This window comes from Halictus rubicundus, chromosome 15, assembly GCF_050948215.1.
Source record: "Halictus rubicundus isolate RS-2024b chromosome 15, iyHalRubi1_principal, whole genome shotgun sequence".
NCBI classification, from domain to species: Eukaryota; Metazoa; Arthropoda; class Insecta; order Hymenoptera; family Halictidae; genus Halictus; species Halictus rubicundus.
In genome coordinates this window covers 2204639-2224212 of record NC_135163.1, presented here as the reverse complement: position 1 = coordinate 2224212, position 19574 = coordinate 2204639, and the positions used below count along the sequence as shown (strand labels likewise).

General features: G+C 52.0%; 1 protein-coding gene across 5 annotated transcripts in view; it reads left to right on the top strand.

Annotated features, from left to right (window-relative positions):
• Positions 1-19574, top strand: part of LOC143361598 (uncharacterized) — a 29993-nt gene that overhangs the window by 2611 nt on the left and 7808 nt on the right. For 3 of the 5 annotated variants that reach the window (XR_013083491.1, XM_076801136.1, XM_076801139.1), the window contains exons 1-3: positions 5171-5464; positions 12528-16421; positions 19448-19571. Coding sequence is in view for 4 of the 5 variants with exons in the window: in XM_076801136.1 (XP_076657251.1) it covers positions 13392-16421; positions 19448-19571 (3154 nt within the window). In the remaining variant the exon portion in view is untranslated. Of the gene's footprint in view, positions 1-5170; positions 5465-12527; positions 16422-19447; positions 19572-19574 lie in introns of those variants that run through there. The other 2 variants (XM_076801137.1, XM_076801138.1) reach the window with 1 other exon arrangement.

Below are 19574 nucleotides of genomic sequence, written 5' to 3'. Positions count from 1 at the left end.
AGTTGCAACAAACTAGTAAAAGTAACGGTTCGCTGATTCAGTTGGGGAAAGTAAAAGGGCATAGTTTGCGATATCGGCGATGTAAACGCCGATGGGAATGGGGAGGGGAGTAACGGCTTCCGTGTCCTCTGTGTTTTCTGCGTGTAGGCGACGGCCATCGATCGCGATTGAATTCACGTGCAAGAATTAAAGGGACAAAGACGAAGCGCGTTTGCCGATCGCACGAAAAAATTTCGCGTTGGAAATCCTCGGCGCTACCAGCTTCGATCGCGAAGCGTTCGGTTCTACGACGCCTCGACGCGACTCGAGGCGACGCGAGACACGAGTCTTTGAAATCTGTTCGAACACGGGTTTCGAGGGGACTAAATCTTTTTCGAGTTCGAATATCCGTCGACGTCGAGAGATTTAGCGTTCGTAATAGTATCTGCGAAGATCGACGAGACCACGCCCATCCGGCTATCGATTCGTTGACAGGGGGTCGCTTTTCGTTCGCGCTTCGCCCATGCCAAACTTCCAACTGACAACACCGTCATCGTGGTTATCAGTAATTACTAATTACTCCGGATCACTCCTTAGACTCCGGATTTTATGCATTCATAACAAAAATGAGTAGTTGCAATTTAAAGCAGCGAAAAATTTAAGAAGCTTTTAGAGCATTGATACGTTATTTTTGCTGCGTTAAAATTATTAGTGGAAAATATATATCTATATTTCGCTCCTGTGCCTTGCGGTTGATGCAGAAATTTTTTACTGTGCACAAAGATCCGGAGTCTAGTAATTGGTAATTAGTTATTGCTCGCCTTTGCCGCTGCTTTGCATTTACTTTACATTTAAAGATGGTGAACAAGTTGTAGCGTTCCCTTTTTCTGCCCGGCGTAACTCGGCCGAGAGCATCGACTTCGTAAGATTTCTGGTTTTGGTTACTCTCGACGCATGGTAGTCGAATGTCAACAGCAACTCGTATAACTTGTAACGAGTCATAACTCTTAGTCATAACCCATAGGTCGAATCGAAAGAAACAGATCCGAATAAATTGCTGCTGGGACGATACGAGTATTTCGTAAGTTAACTCGATGGGTCCCGTACGAGGATACGGGATGGTCTATTCACCGTTTAGCTTCCGTCGTTGTGTAGTCGCCTCGATGATCCTTTGCGTGTCTACACGATGCACATAACAACGCCGTCAGCGGCAGGGGAGAAGATTGAACGAACGACGGTTTTACCAAATAATATGGACAAATAATACGTTCCTTCGATCGACTCCTAAATATGTACCTATACACTTGAAATCTCGCGCATTCCTCCCGTTTGTTTTGTCCTTTCGTCTCGATGCAACGATTCCGCGTTAGGAGACGTGGAGGACAATCGCGTCCGGAGTATGCCCGTATAAATCTCATGACGACAATTCACCGTGTACTTTATCGAAGTAGTAAACTACCAATCTTGTCACGAATGCGTTTGAAATTGAGTCAACGCGGTGGAAAATACTCGGCAACTTTCGTACATATATATATATATATATATATATACATCATGCTTTTGAGACGATATATTGGTACCTATACGGCGTACGTATTTCTATTGGCACGTATACGGCGAGTTATCAAGATGGCAAACAAATCTCCTTGTGCAACCGTTTGATCGCAAACGAAGTAGAAATCTTTTTCTTTGAGAATATTAGATAACACGGTGTAATTCGCCCAATTGTTGCGTCGATGCGCGATCATTGTGAACAAGAAAAATGAGGACGATGGGACAACGTTGCGAAAGAATCGCTACGAAATGGGTTTCGACGGTAGTTTCGACTGAAGCCTTTAAAAGGTCAAGTTCCTCTAAAGCTATTATTAATGGGACGGGGAAACTGCCACGTCCATTTGCTCTTAACCACGAACCACGTCGTACGGTTCATTATGGGAACTAAGAATCGTCGAGGAGAAAGAGATGGTGCTCGAGCGTGGTCGTATGTGCGCGTGCGTGCTAGACAGAGACGGAGCTACACGCATACACACATACAGAGAGAGCGAGAGAGAGAGCGCGAGAGAGAGAGAGAGCGAGAGAGAGAGAGAGAGAGAGAATGACAGAGCGCTAGGAGGGGCGGGGGAGCGAGCTTCGCGGTAGGTAGAGGGGAGCCGGGAACAAGCGAGAGGAGAACGGGAGCAGAAGAATGAAGCAAGGGTTGAAGTGGCACGACACAGGAGGGGGAGAAGGTTGCGACGAGGAAAGACAATGCGAATAAAAGAAACAGGAACAACAAAGTCACGGAAGAAAACAAAAATCTTCTGTATCGGATAATGTCCAGAGACATAGGCGTATCTCGCAAAGCTGTTACGAGTGGAATAGAACTTGTACAGGATACGTAATCGTGCATCTGCTCGTGTATCCTATTAACTAACGCGACGGAAGAAACGTACACGCGATGCTTCGAGATCGCCGAGACGGCGTATAACAATATTCTTTCGGAAAAAGAATCGAATCGTCGACGATTTCTCCAGTCGGCTGACAAAATGGTGCAGCTCGGTATAAAAAATGCTCTGAACGACGACGACAGACGGAGAGTATAGAAGAGAACTGGTAGAACGTAATAGAGAGACGGAGAAAAGGAAAAAGAGAGAACAGTTTTGTTTAGATGTGCGTGTACACGTATACATATAGGACGAAGCCGACGAGTAGGTAGGGCTGCTTCTGGTTTCGGCGAGGTATAGAAGGAGGAAGATGCGAAAGAGATGGAAAAGATGGAAGAAACGGAGGAGTTGGAGGTTGGGTCTTGCAGCTCCTTCGGGCTCGTTCGTGCTCCTTCGTATTTCTTCAAGCTCCTTCGGCTTCTTTTCTTCTTTCCGGGTTTTGCCACGCTCGCCGTGACACCACACGGCCTTCGGTGGAAGACGACGGAGGACGCCTGTGCAGAACCCTCGCCCTGTTTCTAACGGTTACCCATCACCGGAAACCCAAGATCGGGTGCCCCTTTCCACTATTTTCCGCTCCGATCTCTTTTCTTCGGTTTTCCCAATTTTCGAATGTTTGCAGGAACAGATCCGAGCGCATCGTTTATAACCTTGGACGTTGTTATATGTTATATGCATGTTACATGTACACGCATTACGTAGACTCGCAAATTCTGGAAAATCGGTAAAGAAAGAAAATTTGTAGCTATCGATCGATCGACCGACCGACCGAACGTTTATTTCTCGCAGCGACCTCTTACGAGCGTTTACATCGATAACGCGAGCAGGGAACGGGAATAAAGAGCGATAGAACGATCCAACCGAAAATTGATCTCGGCTACGTTTCTACGAGCGATAAATCGTTCTCTCGACGAGGACGGAACCGGACGAAACGTTGAATCGATTCGCAAGAATGTTCGCACGACGATAGAGATGATTTCGTGGTGACTGGATTTCGTCGAGTGGAGTGGCGATTGGCGCGACGACTACGGCCCTGTCCGAAGTTGCCCGAACACGGTCGGGGACAGCCGATCTTGGTGGAGGCCCGTAGCCATGTGTTGCGGTCTGCCGTGAGTGCTTTCTGACAAGGGAGGTGCGGTGTCTGGGATTTTGCTTTACTCGTCGGAAACTAGTACTCGACGATCTTTCTGGACCGGGGAACAGAGTGCACGCGGCCAAAGTATCACGGAGTCTCGTCAGAAAGTTGGCGGCGCGATCGTACGCGAGAACCACGAGACATTTTGGAAAGAAAGTGTGTGTATTTCTCGCGGCGCGGCGTCGGCCGAACGAGACGACGAACAAGGAGCTGCTGCTGTTTCGTCTCTCGATGTGTATGCGAGCCTGTGCTCGTTGCGTGGTTGTGAGAGTGCGCGATCGAAACCAAAGCCACCGATTCAGGCCAGTCAAACACCGGTAGACACGTTCGCGAACGCAAACACCGAAAACAGAGTCGTCCAGTGCGAACACCAAGAAAGAGAGAGTACGCGCGATAATCGTATCCTCGATAGCTGCCAGATAGAGACGCGCAGGGTGCTGCGTGCAAACGTCTTTCTCTTTCTCGCTGGCAGTGTCCTCTCTCTCTCTCTCTCACTCCCGACTCTTTCTCCCTCGCTCTCAGCGTTTCTGTCCTTCTCTCTCCGAACCTCGTTCTGGCTCTGTCACCGTCCCCTTCCTCTTCCCATCCCCGTTGCCCGTTGCCCGTAGTCCTCGTACCTTTTCCATCCTTCTGTTCGCGTCTTTCTCGATACCTCTACCTCTGTATCTTGTGTGTGCGCGCGTGTATCGGAAGATGAGCGCGCGAGCAAACGAACAAACGAACGAGTGCGCACGGGCATGCTCGTTTCTGTGTTGGTATTAGCATCGGCCCGTTCGCCGTGTTTTGTGTATTCTACTTGTAGCGATTATCGTCTGGACGTATCGGTATTCGCGCGAATAATGCTCGTCCATCGCGTGTCGCTAGCTACGTAAATTCGTGGCTAGGATATCTGTTTGGCCGTTTGGTGGTTTGGTGGCCGGGGGACCCTACCGACAGAGAGAGAGAGAGAGAGAGAGAGGGAGGAGAGAGAGTGAGAAAGAGAGAGAGAGAGAGAGAGAGAGAGCCTTTCGGATAGGATCGGATCCATAGGAGCTTCAAACGATTCTCGTTGTGGCGTCGAGAAAGGAGAACTTGTGCATCGAATATACAACCAACCAACTTGTATCCTCCGTGTGCACATCGAGAAAGGTGGTACGTACGCGTTCGTTCGTTTGCGCGTTCGCGAACGCTTCTCCCTCTGTCTGTGTCGTCGTCGTCGTCAGTTTTTCGAGTTTGACGAGTGCAACGAAAATAGTGGTTTCCTTGCGATCTGTTCGCGTTAAGAGATAAAGCGGATCTCGATAGAGATTAAGTGCAACGTTCGAGGGGGAATACGAACCGAGGAGGTGTGTATGTGTGTGCGTGCGTGTGCGCGCTTGTACGTGTAGAGTGCACGAGATGCGGGAAAGAGACGAAGGTGAATCGACGGAGTGAGAGTGAACGTGTACCAGAACGGAATCGATCGACCATCGCCGAAAAATAATACCCACGGCGATCCTGGGAAAACCGACTCGGCTCCGAATTTACGTAGGACGCGCGACCCGACGATGCGTAACGCGTATTTAATCGTCGTCGATACGTTGGTTCGCTCGCGACTGGTGCAGCATTGAGATCGAGTGATTCGAGTTACGAGTACCATCGGTAACGAGTACCAGTGCAACGGTCTCGCTCTATGTGTGCGTGCGCATGTACATGTAGTACATGCGTGGGAACAGGGTCGTGAGGTGAATTTGCCGCGTGTCACGAGACCATCGACGACGCTCGACATCCTCCGGGAAATTGATTATCTTTCTTGGGACTGGATTACCTCGTGGAATGCACTGCCATCGACAACGAATCCGTTCGTACGACCGACAGACGGACAACATCGGGGGAAGGAGGATTACTGTGAGAATGGCTGAATTTGGCCAACGCGTGTACGTCTAGTCGTCGATACGCGCGCACAATGGTAAGAAGCCCGTACTTCCGTCGATCGTATACTTGGAGAGTGCGTGCGTACTCGTTGCGTTCTGTGTGCCGTGCACACGAACGCGACCCTGTGCAAGCTTATATCGTGCCGCTATATACTATACATATAATAGCCACCACTTGACCGTTGCGGCGTTGCAACGTGTGTGCGTACTCCGTAGTCCGAGTGTATGCGCTTCGACTTGACTCGGCACGACTCGCCCCGCCCCGCCCCTCCCCACTTCGGCCCTCTTCGGCTCGATTCGCCTCGACTCGGCTCGTCTCGCTTCGCCTCGCCCCACCTCTCCGAGCACAACCTAGAGTCTCGCGGCAAAAGCGAAGCCGGTACGCGAACGTAATACGTGTCGCGCGCACACATTTTCGAGTCTCTCTGTAGCCGTAGCCGTAGCCGTAGCGAACCGCTTGCTGCTCTTGTCTTCTTTCGAACCGATATCATGTATTTCGCAGTATGATGCGCGTATTACCTCTTGTTTTCCCTATTCCAGCTGGAAACACCGGTATTCCCTGCTTTTCCGATTCGCCACGATCGGCGATTCAAAGGGTGTTCCATCTTTTCTCCAATTTTCGTAATTCTTCCGTCTTCGCTCGAACCGAGAGTCTTCTTTTCTGTTTTTTTTTTTCAGGGTTTTCGGTAATTAATGATATTCTCTACGCTCCATCTCGCGAACAGCCTACGTTCGCAGCAACGACCAAAGTTTTCTCGAGTTGCACGAACGGTTTACCTTTAATCGGGAAAAATGGACGCACGTAGGTAGACGAATACGCTCCAGTTTCGATTCGACGCGAGAACGCAGAGCTTTGTCGACCGTGATGCAATATTTTCACGCAGAAAGATGTGGAGATTTATTGTATATATCACAGAGAGAAAGAGAGAGAAGTGGCATTGTATTTCAAAAACCTTGAAAGATGCATGGCTTTTATGTAGAACTTTAACACTAGAACTCCGAACCAGTCAAAATGACTGGTTCCTAATTTTTTCTTTCACAATAAAATTATAAAAGTTTCTTCATCAGAATTTTTTTAACGAACCTTTTCATTGAAGCACATAGTTAAAATAAAAATGGTATTAGGTTTGAATAGATGTAGTCTTGTCATTGTTACAAAGCAATATTCATCAGTTCTATTTATTACTCGGTAGTTCTAGTGTTAAGACCGTTCGCGAAAATAGAGTATCTCGGCTCTGAATTCATAAATGATAGAACAATCGTTTTCCCAATACAGAAAGTTTCCGGTTTCTGTACACTGGCGATCAAGAATTTCGAGTCCCGATCGCGATTATACACGAGTGTACATAATTATTTCATCGATTCGCAAAAGCAAAGTGGTTCGAAACGTTTGATCGGCAGCGTGTACGAGACTCGTGCGGACGGACGCTTTGTTGAAATATTTCTGAAATCCGCGTCCACGCCGGGGAACGTTCGAGCGACGCTCGAATATTGGGGTATCTGGACACGAGGAACGCCTGTCGCACTTCGATTGGATAAACGACGTTACGCTTGTATCGTCATCGAAGCGTCGATTGCGTCGTCGGCTTTCGTTCTAGCGTAGGCACTATGCTCGTGCACATTGTACACCTACATACGTGCCACGACTGGAGGTCGTTATAATGGTTGGGGAGTGCGATCGTTTAAGACTCGTGCGTTTCGCAGCGTGACTTGTAATCGCATAGCATTAACCGTATGTTTGCGAGAAGTTGCTCGCGCCGGGAGAAGTCCGTGTCGAAGAACGGCGGCTCGAGGACTCTCTCGCGCGGTGTATCTTTCGCGTCGTCCTTGCGCCTTTGTTCGGACGCGTCAATTTTTCAGAGAACGCATTCCAAACCGATAAGCAACCTCGAGCAACGAGAGATTTTGTGCAGAGTCGGTCCGATGTGTACGTGGACGAGGTCCGACGTACGGTCTCTGTGCACGTGCACCTGCACGTACACGTATACGCACAGGCGAATGTGTTTAGGTGTACGTGGATGGGTAGATGAGTAGATACGCGGAGCTCCGATACGATCGCTATTGTCGGTTTATAACCGAGAGAGCGGTGAGTGAACCCAAACGATCTTCGTGGAGAGTAATTAGCGGTCGTCGTTGGTGGGGCGATGGAACGACGGAACGACGGAACGGTGGAACGGCTACGTTACCGACCTCGAGGTGTCGTTAACGAGCGGTTTCAACGGTTGTCCTTTCCGAGAGAACGAGCGCGAGATGTACGATCGATTCGACGCAATCCGCGCAATCGACGCGCGAACGTGTCATTCTTCTTCGACGCGTACGAAACGCGATAAACGCGAGTTGTGTTTTTACAGATTTTTTTTTTCACTGATCGATTGCGTTCTCGTTGACGCGTTTTGTCGGCTCGCTAAGCGCGCGATCTATTTGCTCCGTCTCGTCGCGTCGGCGCTCGCGAAACAATTACAGGTTGGTTCGGTTCGAATTAATGAAGACGACGCGCGCCTGCACGCGTGACCGCGTGTATTATTACAATCTGGAGCCGATTAAACGGCCGACGTTAGACGCATGCTCATCAGCCGATTGTCTCGTTTACAAGCGATAACCTCCGTTCGATAAAGTCGTATCTGCCCGTAGCATTGCTAAATCGTTATTCTCGTTGTGCCGTTAACTATTCGCCGAGCGCGTCGGTCTTTGAAAAACGCATTACGCGACGTCAGGTCGTAAAAGTGTTTTACGATTTTCGAAATTGCGTTATTTCTTCGCCGGTTCTGGGAATTCGATTTAGAAACGCGAGAAGTCGGTGATCTCGTTGAGAAGTAACGTTGAACCGTTACCATTGAACTAGCCGCGAAAGCGCGTTCGTCCAACGACGCGTTGCCAGAACAATGACAAAGAGGAACCGTTTCTACCGATTGGATTTGAAAAGTTGGTTGGACGCGGTCCAAAGGAATCTCGTTATTCGCAACGGGCGCAGCTGGGATTTTTTGGACAGCTCTCGAAAACACTCGCGCCGCTCTATTCGGGATCTGGCGTGTTTTACGAGATTGCGCCTCGATAACGCAGCACTGAACGCGGCTCGACACGTGTTTATACTTTGATGTATCAGCGACATAGCCGTCCGCTTTTTCTTCCTTCTAGATTCTTTTGTTTGGACTCGCAGCGAGTCGACGCGGTGTCACGCGATAGTAATCAACGTTGCCAATGGCACGAGGATTTTTTCTATCGAGGGAAAGATAAATAAAAATTAGGAAACCAAGAAGGAGACTACCGCGAATCGACCAACAACGGAACAGAGTATTTTGCGTGGGATTGTTCAGACATTCGAAACGTTGGCACCGTTTCCTATGTATCGATCGAAATAAAGAAGCTGTAGCATTTAAGAGAACAGGAGAGAGAGAGAGAGAGAGAGAGAGAGAGAGAGAGAGAGAGAGAGAGAGAGAGAGAGAGAGAGGTGCGATCTCTCTCTCTTGACGCGTAAATCTTGGAACGCTGAAACGTCGCTCGAAGAAATTCGTGTTCCGAACGAATCATGGCCAATACTTTCTCGGCACAGGGACGTCGAGTCTACGGGCAAGCACAAAATGGCTGCCAGCAGGAGCGATCGACCGTGCGTGCGTGCGAGCAAGCGAGTTAGGCGATGTTGTTTCTTCTCCTCTCCCAGTTTCTCTCATCGTTTCTTCGTAGAATCGCGCATGCACGCGCTCACGCTCGCGTACACACTACACGCGCGACCAGTCTCTTCTTCAACTTTACGCTCGAGCTCGCGAATTTCGTTACGCTGTCCCTTTTCTTATCCCTGTTATCTCATCCCTTTCCCTATTCTCATCCGACTTTTCTCTCGCTATCGCAGAACTTATCGTTCATCGCTTCCCGTTGCGTCGCTTTTCTTCCGACACGTTAACACGGTCACGCAAAAGTCGTCGGTTTTCGCGGTCACGGCGACCGAACGATCGTATTCCTATTTTCCTCCTATTCTCCCATTGCAGAAACATTGTCACCGGCTCCAACTGGATTCGCGATACCCTTCGAGCCGCTCCTCTGCGTTTCAACAATCTCTGTTTGTTCGTCTTCTTTTCTCCGAGTCGTCTGCCTAGCACGGCACACGACAGCTTTTGTCAGACTGAATTGGCATGGATCTGCGCGTATCCTCGTTAATTACGTGTGTGCAAGGATACACGTATCGTCGAGTGGGAAACGCAATACGCAATCGATACGTGTAACTTCGAAACTCTGGGATTTACCGTGACAATGTTGAATTTCGTATCACTGTCGCCCGTGGCGGGACGATAGCGAGATTAACCGGCTCTTGGAAGGACGGTTTATCTTGGTCGTGCAACAATCGTACGGTACATACTACGAAGAGCGCGCTCGCGAACGATGAACGGGCTCACGACTCGCCGCTCGATATCGTAAAGTATGTATACTATTTTGTCCAAGTTGTTGCAAACACTTGCCAAACAAATATTTTTCGATATCGCGACTAGCTCTCCTATTTGCGCTCGTGTTCGAACCAACGGAATTGTTCATTCGTCGGTCTTCGATGGAGTAGGAACAATCAGCGCGCGAGAGGATGCGGCGATAAGCGGATCGTGTTCTTTAATAGGTTCGACGGAGAAACAATGATAACATTCGGATCTACGATTAACCGCAGCCGCAACCACGATCACGACCGCAAACGCAACGGAACTCGGGTCGCTTGACTCGCGCGAAGCTGTTGTCGAACGCGAAAGCTCGATTAAACAAAGTTTTAGTGCGTTCTCGATTATGGCCGCGATTCGGCGGTCTACGAGAAAAGAAAACAGGGACATGCATAAGCGCGCGATGACGTTGGTTCTGTCCTACGAGCAAAGCTAAATCTTTGATGACTCGTTATCGACGTTCCTCCTTGATAGGATCTAGGAACTCCGTTCCCGTTTTCGGATAAACGGAAGCTTCTGACGGCAAGCACGAGGGTTGCGTGTCTTCGCCGTCGTCTGCACATTGTATGCATCGACTTTGTCAACTTTCTTCGATCGTTTTCGTCCTGCGAATCCTTGCGTTCGACCGGAACGACTCGATCGAAATTGCATGCCGCGCGGAATTCTGTCTCGAATGGAAATTTGTAGCGGCAACAGGTTCTTTGGCCGAACTGCCGATTCGAAGCGTCTTAGTCGTCGTCGTCATTTCTTTGTTGTGTTAATCGATGCGATACGAGTGTAGCCGAAAGTTTCAATTTACGTGGTGCACGGATTACGGCGTCGTTTCGGTCCTGATGCTCGTATTGTATATCGCCAAGCGTTATCTCGGCGTTATCGCAACGTATATTTGGCTCGTGGGGAGACCAGACAGCTATCCGGATCGTTTCCTCGACGGATTCGCATTCTTTGATCGCTCCGTCTTCTGGATGGATGCGGAAAACGATCTTGGAGTACGCATAAATCGCGCCGAGAATACCAAGCTGCGCGATTCATGTGTTGATGGTAGATGATCGCGTAGGTAGGACGGTAGATTGTTCCGGCATTGTTGCAAATGAGACACTCGGCGGTACGATGTTCCAGTCGAAATTCAACGAAAGCGTGTTACAGACTGGGGGAGGAGAGGTCGATCGCGGCCATCGCGCACCGACGGGGTAGGATACGAGAATAGAGACACACCGCTATGTGTGCGCAAAAAACTAATTAATGCCGTTGTCGTTGGCTCGAGTACTCGCTATCTACTTCCATTCCTATCTACCGACGAATATCGAGATTTATCGGACGTCTCGTATTCCGAACGATTAGATGATCGCTCGGATAACCGTCGGAAATGGGTAACAACGCTTATTGAAACGTTGATTCGCTCGAACCCATCGCTGTCGATAGAAAGGATGACAAGAATCGGTGTCCGCGATGGTACGTGTTGTCATTGTCGTCGACGAACGAGGACGTTCTCGGGAATTTTTGGTCGTGCGCGGATTTCAGGGCGAGCCTTGCGATACGTATTTTGCAATATTTCGAGTAGCTCGCGATACCAGTTACGTGCGACGCGATAAGATGGGACGGGACGGAAAGCTCATCGAAACGAACTGGGAGACTACGTATTCTGTAGGAAGCATATGGCAGCGGCGGTGATGTGCAGTCGACTAGAAAGGAAACAAGCTTTCGCCATTCCGCTTTCCTCGATCGTTCAATTATTCAAGAGAGGCTGTTGTCTAGAACGAGCCCGCGCGACAGTCACGACGGACAAGCGTAATGAAATATTAACTTGTCGTAATTTCAATTCAATCGCGATTCGAACTGAATCGCGATATAGCCGGACGCGCAGATTTGCGGCGGAGAACGGGGTGGGAGGAAACTTTGAAGAGGGAACCGAAACAATCATCGTACAGTGATTTCTCTATATATGTCGCCAAGGCCTGGATGATAAACGTCGCGGAATTATCCCCACTACCGCGGGGTATACCCCGTGACGGACCACGAATCTCGAGAGACATAACACGGCTCGGGTATGTCTCCTGGACGATACATGACGCTGGCAAGACCCGTGTTTTGGACATATATCGAGAATTCACTGTAGTTCGTAGCGACGACGGATCGTTATTCATCCGTTGTTTGTAAACGCTACCGTTTCCGTGCTGATTCAGCCGTCGATAGTTTCGAATCTTCGTTATCCCAGACGGTTCGCACAAGCTAGGAGAAAGGTAAAACAGGAAGGAAAAGACTGATAAGGAGAATGTCGCGTCGAATAATAGTTTGCTTGATCTCGCCGCGGCTTACTGTCTGGGACGACAACACCGACACTGATACCGGTACCGGCACCAACGTCGACATCGACATCGACGCGTACGCCGACACGACTGGACCGGTGCCAAATGCCACCGGTAAAATTAATCGTTCTCTAACACGAATTCCCCTCTAAGTGGGAATAGCAATTTGTAGGCGAGCAACAAACGTCCGATAGGGTTTCGAGAGATCGTGCAACCCTGATATCGATAAAGATCTCTCGAATCGCGATCGCGTCCCGATTGTTCCTTGGTGGTCGCGTCGAGAAATGCGCGAAACGCGATTCGCACGATACTTTTATTCGTTCCACGTAACGCGCGTGTTGCAACGCAGCTAAAAGGATTCAATGTTTTGGTTACAGATCGACGGTACGGCGAAGGGCAGGAGCACGATCGTGGTTTTAGCGTTGGGTCGAAAGGGGAGACCGTGTACGAACCCGAGAGTGAAGCTGAGTAAACGGACGAAAGGTGGATACGTTGAACGGGTTTAGGGAAGCGTGAAGCGAGATCCGTTTGTACGCGACAACGCGTCACTCAGCGACGACAGGAGACGAGAAGAGAGAGGAGAGACAAGACGAGGAAAACGCAAAACGACAAGAACCGCGGTAGCGGTCGACGGTGTTGCGAAAAGTGTTGTCGAAAGGACGACGAAAAAAGACGGAGAGACGGGGGTGTCGGTGTCGGGGGAGGAGGAAGAGGAAAAGAAACGCGTGGAGAAGAAGAGAGGAGGACCGTGTACCCCCTTGAGGTCTTAAACAAGAGACGGCGGAAGAGACGGACCGGGAGTTAGGTGAGGGCACCAATGCGCGTCGGATAACAAGAGAGAGAGAGAGATAGTGAAAGTGGATAACGCGCGAGAGAAGAGGATAAAGCGGAGAAGGAAAGAGGAAGAGCGCGACGATTGAAGCGAGGTCGAACTGAACTCGAGACCGGAATCGGATCCGGAATCGGCGTCGGGACCGGGACCGGAAGCGGAACCGAAACCGAAACCGAAGCCGAAACCGAGGAAAAGGAGGGCCGCCGCATCATCCGAATATAGGGAATATCGGTGGAGGACAGCTGCGAGACAGTAAAGTGATGTGTTCGATGGACGACGCGCGACTGGCGGGCGGAGGTCGGGGCAAAACAGACGCGTGTCGCGCGCGCTGCGATTGCTTAGAATCGGTGAGAACAGGCGGGCAGTCGGTGATCAGGCTGGCGGGCGCCGGGGAAACGTTTCAAAGGGCATGGCGACCACGCCACTAGGCGGTCGCCTCCCTAACGTAAACCGCAAAGGACCATCTCCGTTTATCGGTGGTGGTGGTGGTAACGACGCTAATTACGGCAACGGAAACGGTATTGGCAACAACAACAACAACAACAACATCGACGACGAAAGTGGTGGCGATACCGTCCATCACCACAACAACAACAACAACAATCATAGTAATAAGAACAACAATCACAGCGGCAGCGGCGGCGGTAGCGGCAGCAGCGGTAAAATCAACGTTGGTTATCGTAACAATAACGTCGTCGAGAGTAACAGCGGTAGCAGCGGCGGTGGTGGCGGTGGCGGTGGCGGTGGCGGCAGTGGCGGCAGTGGCAGCGGAAGCAGCACTAGCAGCAGCGGCTGCAATACCACCAAGAGCCGCGTCGACGGACACGGAAAAGCCAACGCTACCGAAAGTGGCAACGGCAACGGCAACGGTAGCGACATCGATCAGGTTGCTGGCGATAGCAGCGGTAGTAAAAGCAGCTGCTGCAACAACAACAACAACCACCATCATAGCAACCGCGGTTGCAGCGGGAAGCACAACGACGGTCAAGTCGTTGGTAACTACAGTGGAGGGGGAGGAGGAGGTGAAGGTCAAACGTCGAAGAGACAGGAGCAACATCAACGAGGACCGGTAGGAAGAGAACATCGAGATCATCGAGATCATCGAGGTCGAGATCGAGATCGTGATCGTGATCGTGATCGTGATCGTGACCGCGACCGTGACCGTGATCGTGATCGGGATCGTGATCATCGGCACCATCACCATCACCATCATCATCATCACCACCATCATCACCACCACCATCATCATCAAGGTCGGGACAGGTCCTCGTCGTCGTCGTCGTCGTCGTCGTCGTCATCATCGGGACAACAGCGAGACGCTAAAGCAAGCACGGTGGCTGCAAACACCGATGAGCTGGATCCGGCCGCGACGAATGCGACCAACAATTTCGAGTACGACGACAACGAATGGGACATTGGAATAGGAGATTTGATAATCGATCTTGATGCGGACATTGAGAAGACGAGGGACGAGAAATTGAGCTCAGGGACAGGTATGGCTTCTACGCCTGCCTCGGCAGCATCGGCTTCAAATACCTCGAATCATCACCACCACCATCATCATCATCATCATCAGCTTCAAAATTCCTCGAACGGCTTAACTTCCTCCGGCCTGTCTTCGTCCGTTGCGTCGACCGGTGGCTCGAACGGTTGCGGACAATCATCGAATTCGTCGTCGTCGTCGTCTTCTTCTTCGTCGCCCTCCTCTTCGTCGTCGACGTCGGCGTCGTCCTCCTCGGTGTCGTCGTCTTCGTCGTCTTCCTCGTTGCCGACATCGGTGTCGTCCGCGTCGTCTTCCTGCGGCTTGAACTCGTCCGGACGGTCGAACAGTCCCGGCAACGGAAACGGAAGCGTGGTGGTGAGCGGCGTCGTCGCCAGTAACGGTACCGGAGGGACCGCGAACGGGGGTTCCTCGTCCATCATACCGGGTACCGGTGGTGGCAAGAATCAGCACCAGCACCAGCATCAGCATCAGCACCCGCATTCCCATCAGCATCAGCAGCATCAACATCAGCATCAGCATCCGCATTCGCATCAGCACCAACATCAACAGCAAATTAACGCCGTCGCGAGCGGTGTGAACGCCGCGCACGGAAATCCAGGAAATCCCGGCAAGATGGCCGTTGAACACTCGGCCACCGTCGACAAAGGCCTCAAGATGAAGATCAAGCGCACGAAACCGGGCACCAAGAGCAGCGAGGCGAAACACGAGATCGTCAAGTCGAACGAGATGAACGGAACGGTGTCCGCGCAGGAGAGTTCCACCGGTGGCGGTTCGGTGGTCTCGGGCGGCTCGTCGTCGTCCTCGGGAGGATCGGCCGGCTCGTCGACCGGCGCGACGATCGGACAGAACGTTCAGAACTCGGAGTGCGCCGCGGGACACGGTGGCAACGGTGCCGGTAGTGGTGTCGTCGTCGGTGGTGGTGTGGGTGTTGGTGTCGGTGTCGGTGTCGGTGACGGTGTTCGAATCGGCGTCGGTATCGGCGTTGGTGTCGGCGTCGGTGTCGGTGTCGGCGTCGGCGGTGGAAACGGAGGCGGCGGGTGCGGCGGTGCCGGCAGCGGATCCGTCGGTTGCGGCACCGGAACCGGCTCGAGCGGGACCGTCGCCGTCGGTGTCGGTGTCGGCGCCGCCGGCGGAATCGTCGGTGGGCCCGGTGGCGGCAGCGGCGTGGGCGTTCAGTCCTCCTCGTCCTCGTCCTCGACGTCGTCCTCGTCCTCCTCCTCGACCTCGTCGTCGTCGTCCTCCTCGTCCTCGAACAAATCGAAACCGAGCCATTCGACTGGCACGGCTAGTGGAACCGGAAACGCGACGTCTTCGGCCGCGGGTTCGAAAAGGGGGTCGAGCGGGCATCGGCGCGACAAAGCGCGGGACAAGCACGAGAAGCCGCAAAGCAATCACGCGTCGGCGCAACAGAACAAACCGGAAATGAACGGTACCGCGAGACCGAGCGGCGGCGGCGGCGGCAGTGGTAGCGGCAGCGGTAGCAGCGGCAACGTCGGCGGCGGGGCCGGTGTCGGCGTCGGCGGCGTAGCCGGTACCGGACAAAGTCAAAGTTCGAGCGGGCCGGGACCGGGGCCAGGGCCGGGCTCGGGATTCGGAGCCGGTTCGGGGCCTGCGGGGGCGGCCGCACAATCTCAGGGACCTCCGGCGGCCGCGACCGCTCCTCAGCAAAACCAGGGACCACCGCCGAGCTCGCGAACCGTCTTCTCCGTCTCCCAAGGATCCGGTCCGCCGTCGGGCTCCGTGACGGCCCCGTGTCCGCCGCCGAGTCCGGCTAGCGCGACCGCCGCCGGCCCGGCTGCCAAGCCGGAACAAACCAAACTCGCCGCGGTACCCGGCAACGGACCTTCGATCATCTCAACGACCGACGATGCCATGGATACCGAGGCCAGTCCTCCGCCTGCCAAGAAATTCAAGACTTCTGCTTCCGAACCAAAGGTAACGTTTCCCATTTCCCTCCTCTTTCTTTCTTGTTCCATTTAGCGTTGTAAAATTCGTCCTAGCGTGACTCGCGTATCACCGATATCGGACGATTCGAAAAGGAGACGAAACGACCGTCGTGCGACGTCCGAATCGTCCGATGTCGGAGCCACTGTGATTGCAGCCTAATGCATAAACGTCTGCGCTCGCTGCGCGTCGTCGATAGATTCTACCGCGAAATTTGGTTGGTCGGGTGAGCGTAAGAGATGGGTGGCTGTTACGAGTTGAAATCTCAGCTCGGGGACTAGGCGCTGTTGGCTCGGGGGACGGAAGCGACCGAGGGGCACGCGAAGGGGGTGAAATCAATACTCTGCGGTCTCCGCCCCCGAGAGTACACGAACGAATACATAGAGACAAATACGAGTAGCGGCCAACCATCCGTCCGTCTGACCGTGTTACTCGTTTCACTGTTCTCCGCAACTGTCTATTTCCTTCCAATTACAACTTTCTTCTACGATGCCTGAACGGCCTGCAGACTGATCGCACACGACAAAAGTTGCTTCGACCGTCCGAATCGTGCGACGCGATGATTGCACCGTTCTTCGCGCTGCCGTACGACCATTTGGTGGCAAAAGCGAATGCGATCTGTTCGGGCAACCCGACCTGTACTACGACAAATCGTTATCGTCTGCAGGCCGTTTCAGTCTTCTTTTCGATTCGACGATTGGCCCGATCGCCGCAACCCCGGCCATCGATGTTCCCGAATCGATTCCGAATTCGAGAGGACAGCGCTCGGTCCTGTTCATTGTTCGTTGTCCGTTGACACGCGGATCGTCGCGGGCCTTTCTCTCCGAGCGTCATTCTCGATAACGCGCGCTCGCAGTTATCGTTCGTTGAACCCTGTTCCGACGATCGGTCGTCTAGTCGACCGCGAGTCGAAGGAATACGGCGATGTCTCTTGCTTCCCGCGCATTACGACCTCATTACGCACGGTCAAAAGACAGATGGCGTGAAGATTCCCCAACGTCGACGTAAATCGATATTTCTACGGGTACGTATCGCGCGTAAGGCTGCGGTCGCAGTGGCTCCGGCATCGGACGATTCGAACGTCGCACGATCGACAAAAAGAGCGGACGTCGGCCGGAATCGTCTGATATCGGTGTCACTGTGATTGCAGCCATACGAGATGCCGCTGTTGGCGGCTGTTGATCGTTTTATCTACGAGTACCGGTAGAATACGAAGGACGATTACTGTAGCACGGTAGATATCTTGCGTCGCACGCTATGCGGGAGACAGCAAACTTTGGCCCGACACGCGGACGATACCGCAGATTCTAACGCAAACCAACGGCGATCGCCCTTCTTCGTTTTATTGGTCGGCGTTGATTCTCGTTTTCTCGCCAGCACCGAAAGAAATAACCGGAAGTAGAAGCGTCGGTTGCCGTGGCGCGAACGCGCCGATCGGCCGTATCTTGTATTTACATATTTATCTTTCTTCATCGCCCCCCCCCCCGTCCGCGTCCCCAGGAGAACGTGTTTGCAAAGCTGTTCGAGTCTCGAGGCACTTTTCCGATCGGCGGAGGTAGAAGAAGAATTATGAAATCCCCCCCCTGTGTTTTGGTCCGTTGGAACAGCCACCACTTTTTTCGCGTGGCGAGACGCGAAGCGAGGCGATCGGTTTCCGATAATCGTTGTTCGCTGTATCAGGATTTTGACATAGCTTGATCTTATTGAAACGCAACGGCACGAATGGGACAAAGTATATGGCACGGACGACAGCGAGCAAATACCGTTTAATCGGTAGGTTTCAGCTGGTAGGCCGATTAGCGGTTTAAGCGCGAAATAGCAAAATATAAGCGGTGGCGTCGTTTGACGGTCGAGTAGAGATACGAGGTACCATGGAAGGGGTAATGGCTCGTGTAGGGTATTACGCTACGTAGGGGATATAGAGTAGTTGGATCGACATAGGACGGTGTGTCGCAAGCCGAGGGGTTCAGAGGGATACGTGTACGACGCGTAAACTTTCTCGGGGGTGGTATTGGTCCGCGACGAGTCGTTCCGTCGTCCCGTCGTCCCGTCGTCCCGTCGTCTCGTCGTCGTCATCGATCGAGATCAACGGAACAATATCCGCTCCCGTTGAAATCGAGCCCGAAGTTATCGACGACTCGTTCCTTACCTCATCTCTGTTTCTCCGCAACCGTTGACGAACCGTGCGATCGATCGCTGAGCGACAGCATCGTGCTTCGTCGATGCCGTAACGTGTAGAATCATCGTTGTCGCGATGAAAATGCGCGACCTAGGACAACTTTGCGCGCAAACTGCATTTCAACCGGACTGTCTTACCAGCGTAAAGTCGCGCAAATAGTATTCGATTAGCGCGTTGCAAAAAGGGACGAAGATTGGGGAGAAAAGGAGAGACGGGGAAAGCAAAAGAAAGAATCACCGTCTCCCGCGGAACTAATTTTTCACGAATCGAAAATTCTTCGACAGGTTTTAGCTGTTTGCCGAGAATTTTGCTGATGCGAGATGAACTTTTCTGTTTCTCTGACTCGCGACATTTGTTCCTCCAGTCGCTGCACGGTGTAGGTCGCGGTTCGTTGTTCAGACTCCGGATAGCCAAGATTTTACGTTTTCTATCTTAAGCAAGCGTACAGCGATTAAAGAATATATCAGAATATCATAATTCGCGAGAATGTGGGAGCTACGCGGTCAAATAAACCAGCATCGCGACGGAAAGGGGAGAACGAAAGAGAGAAGAGACGCGACGCAAAGGAAAAGACAGAGTAATTTTGGATAACCGAGGTGGGTTTGCGATATATCGATCGCGAGCGTGTGCACCGAAAGAAGCACCAAACTCGGAACTCGCGAGTGTGTTAGGTTCGCGTTCCGTGAGTCGAGGTTTACGATCGATCCGTGTAGCCCAATTTACGCGTCCCCGTCCCAATTGGAAGAACAGCGCGCGGCCGTAGATCGTTGACCGTCGTACGAGATAGCGTCTCGATCTTGCAATGATAGAATGATAAATAATGCGCGCGACGTTGCAGGACATGTCCGATGTGTGCGTCGGGACCAGCGTGGGGACCATTACCGAGCCAGAATGTTTAGGACCCTGCGAACCTGGTACATCGGTTACTCTCGAGGGTATCGTCTGGCACGAGACCGAAGGGGGTG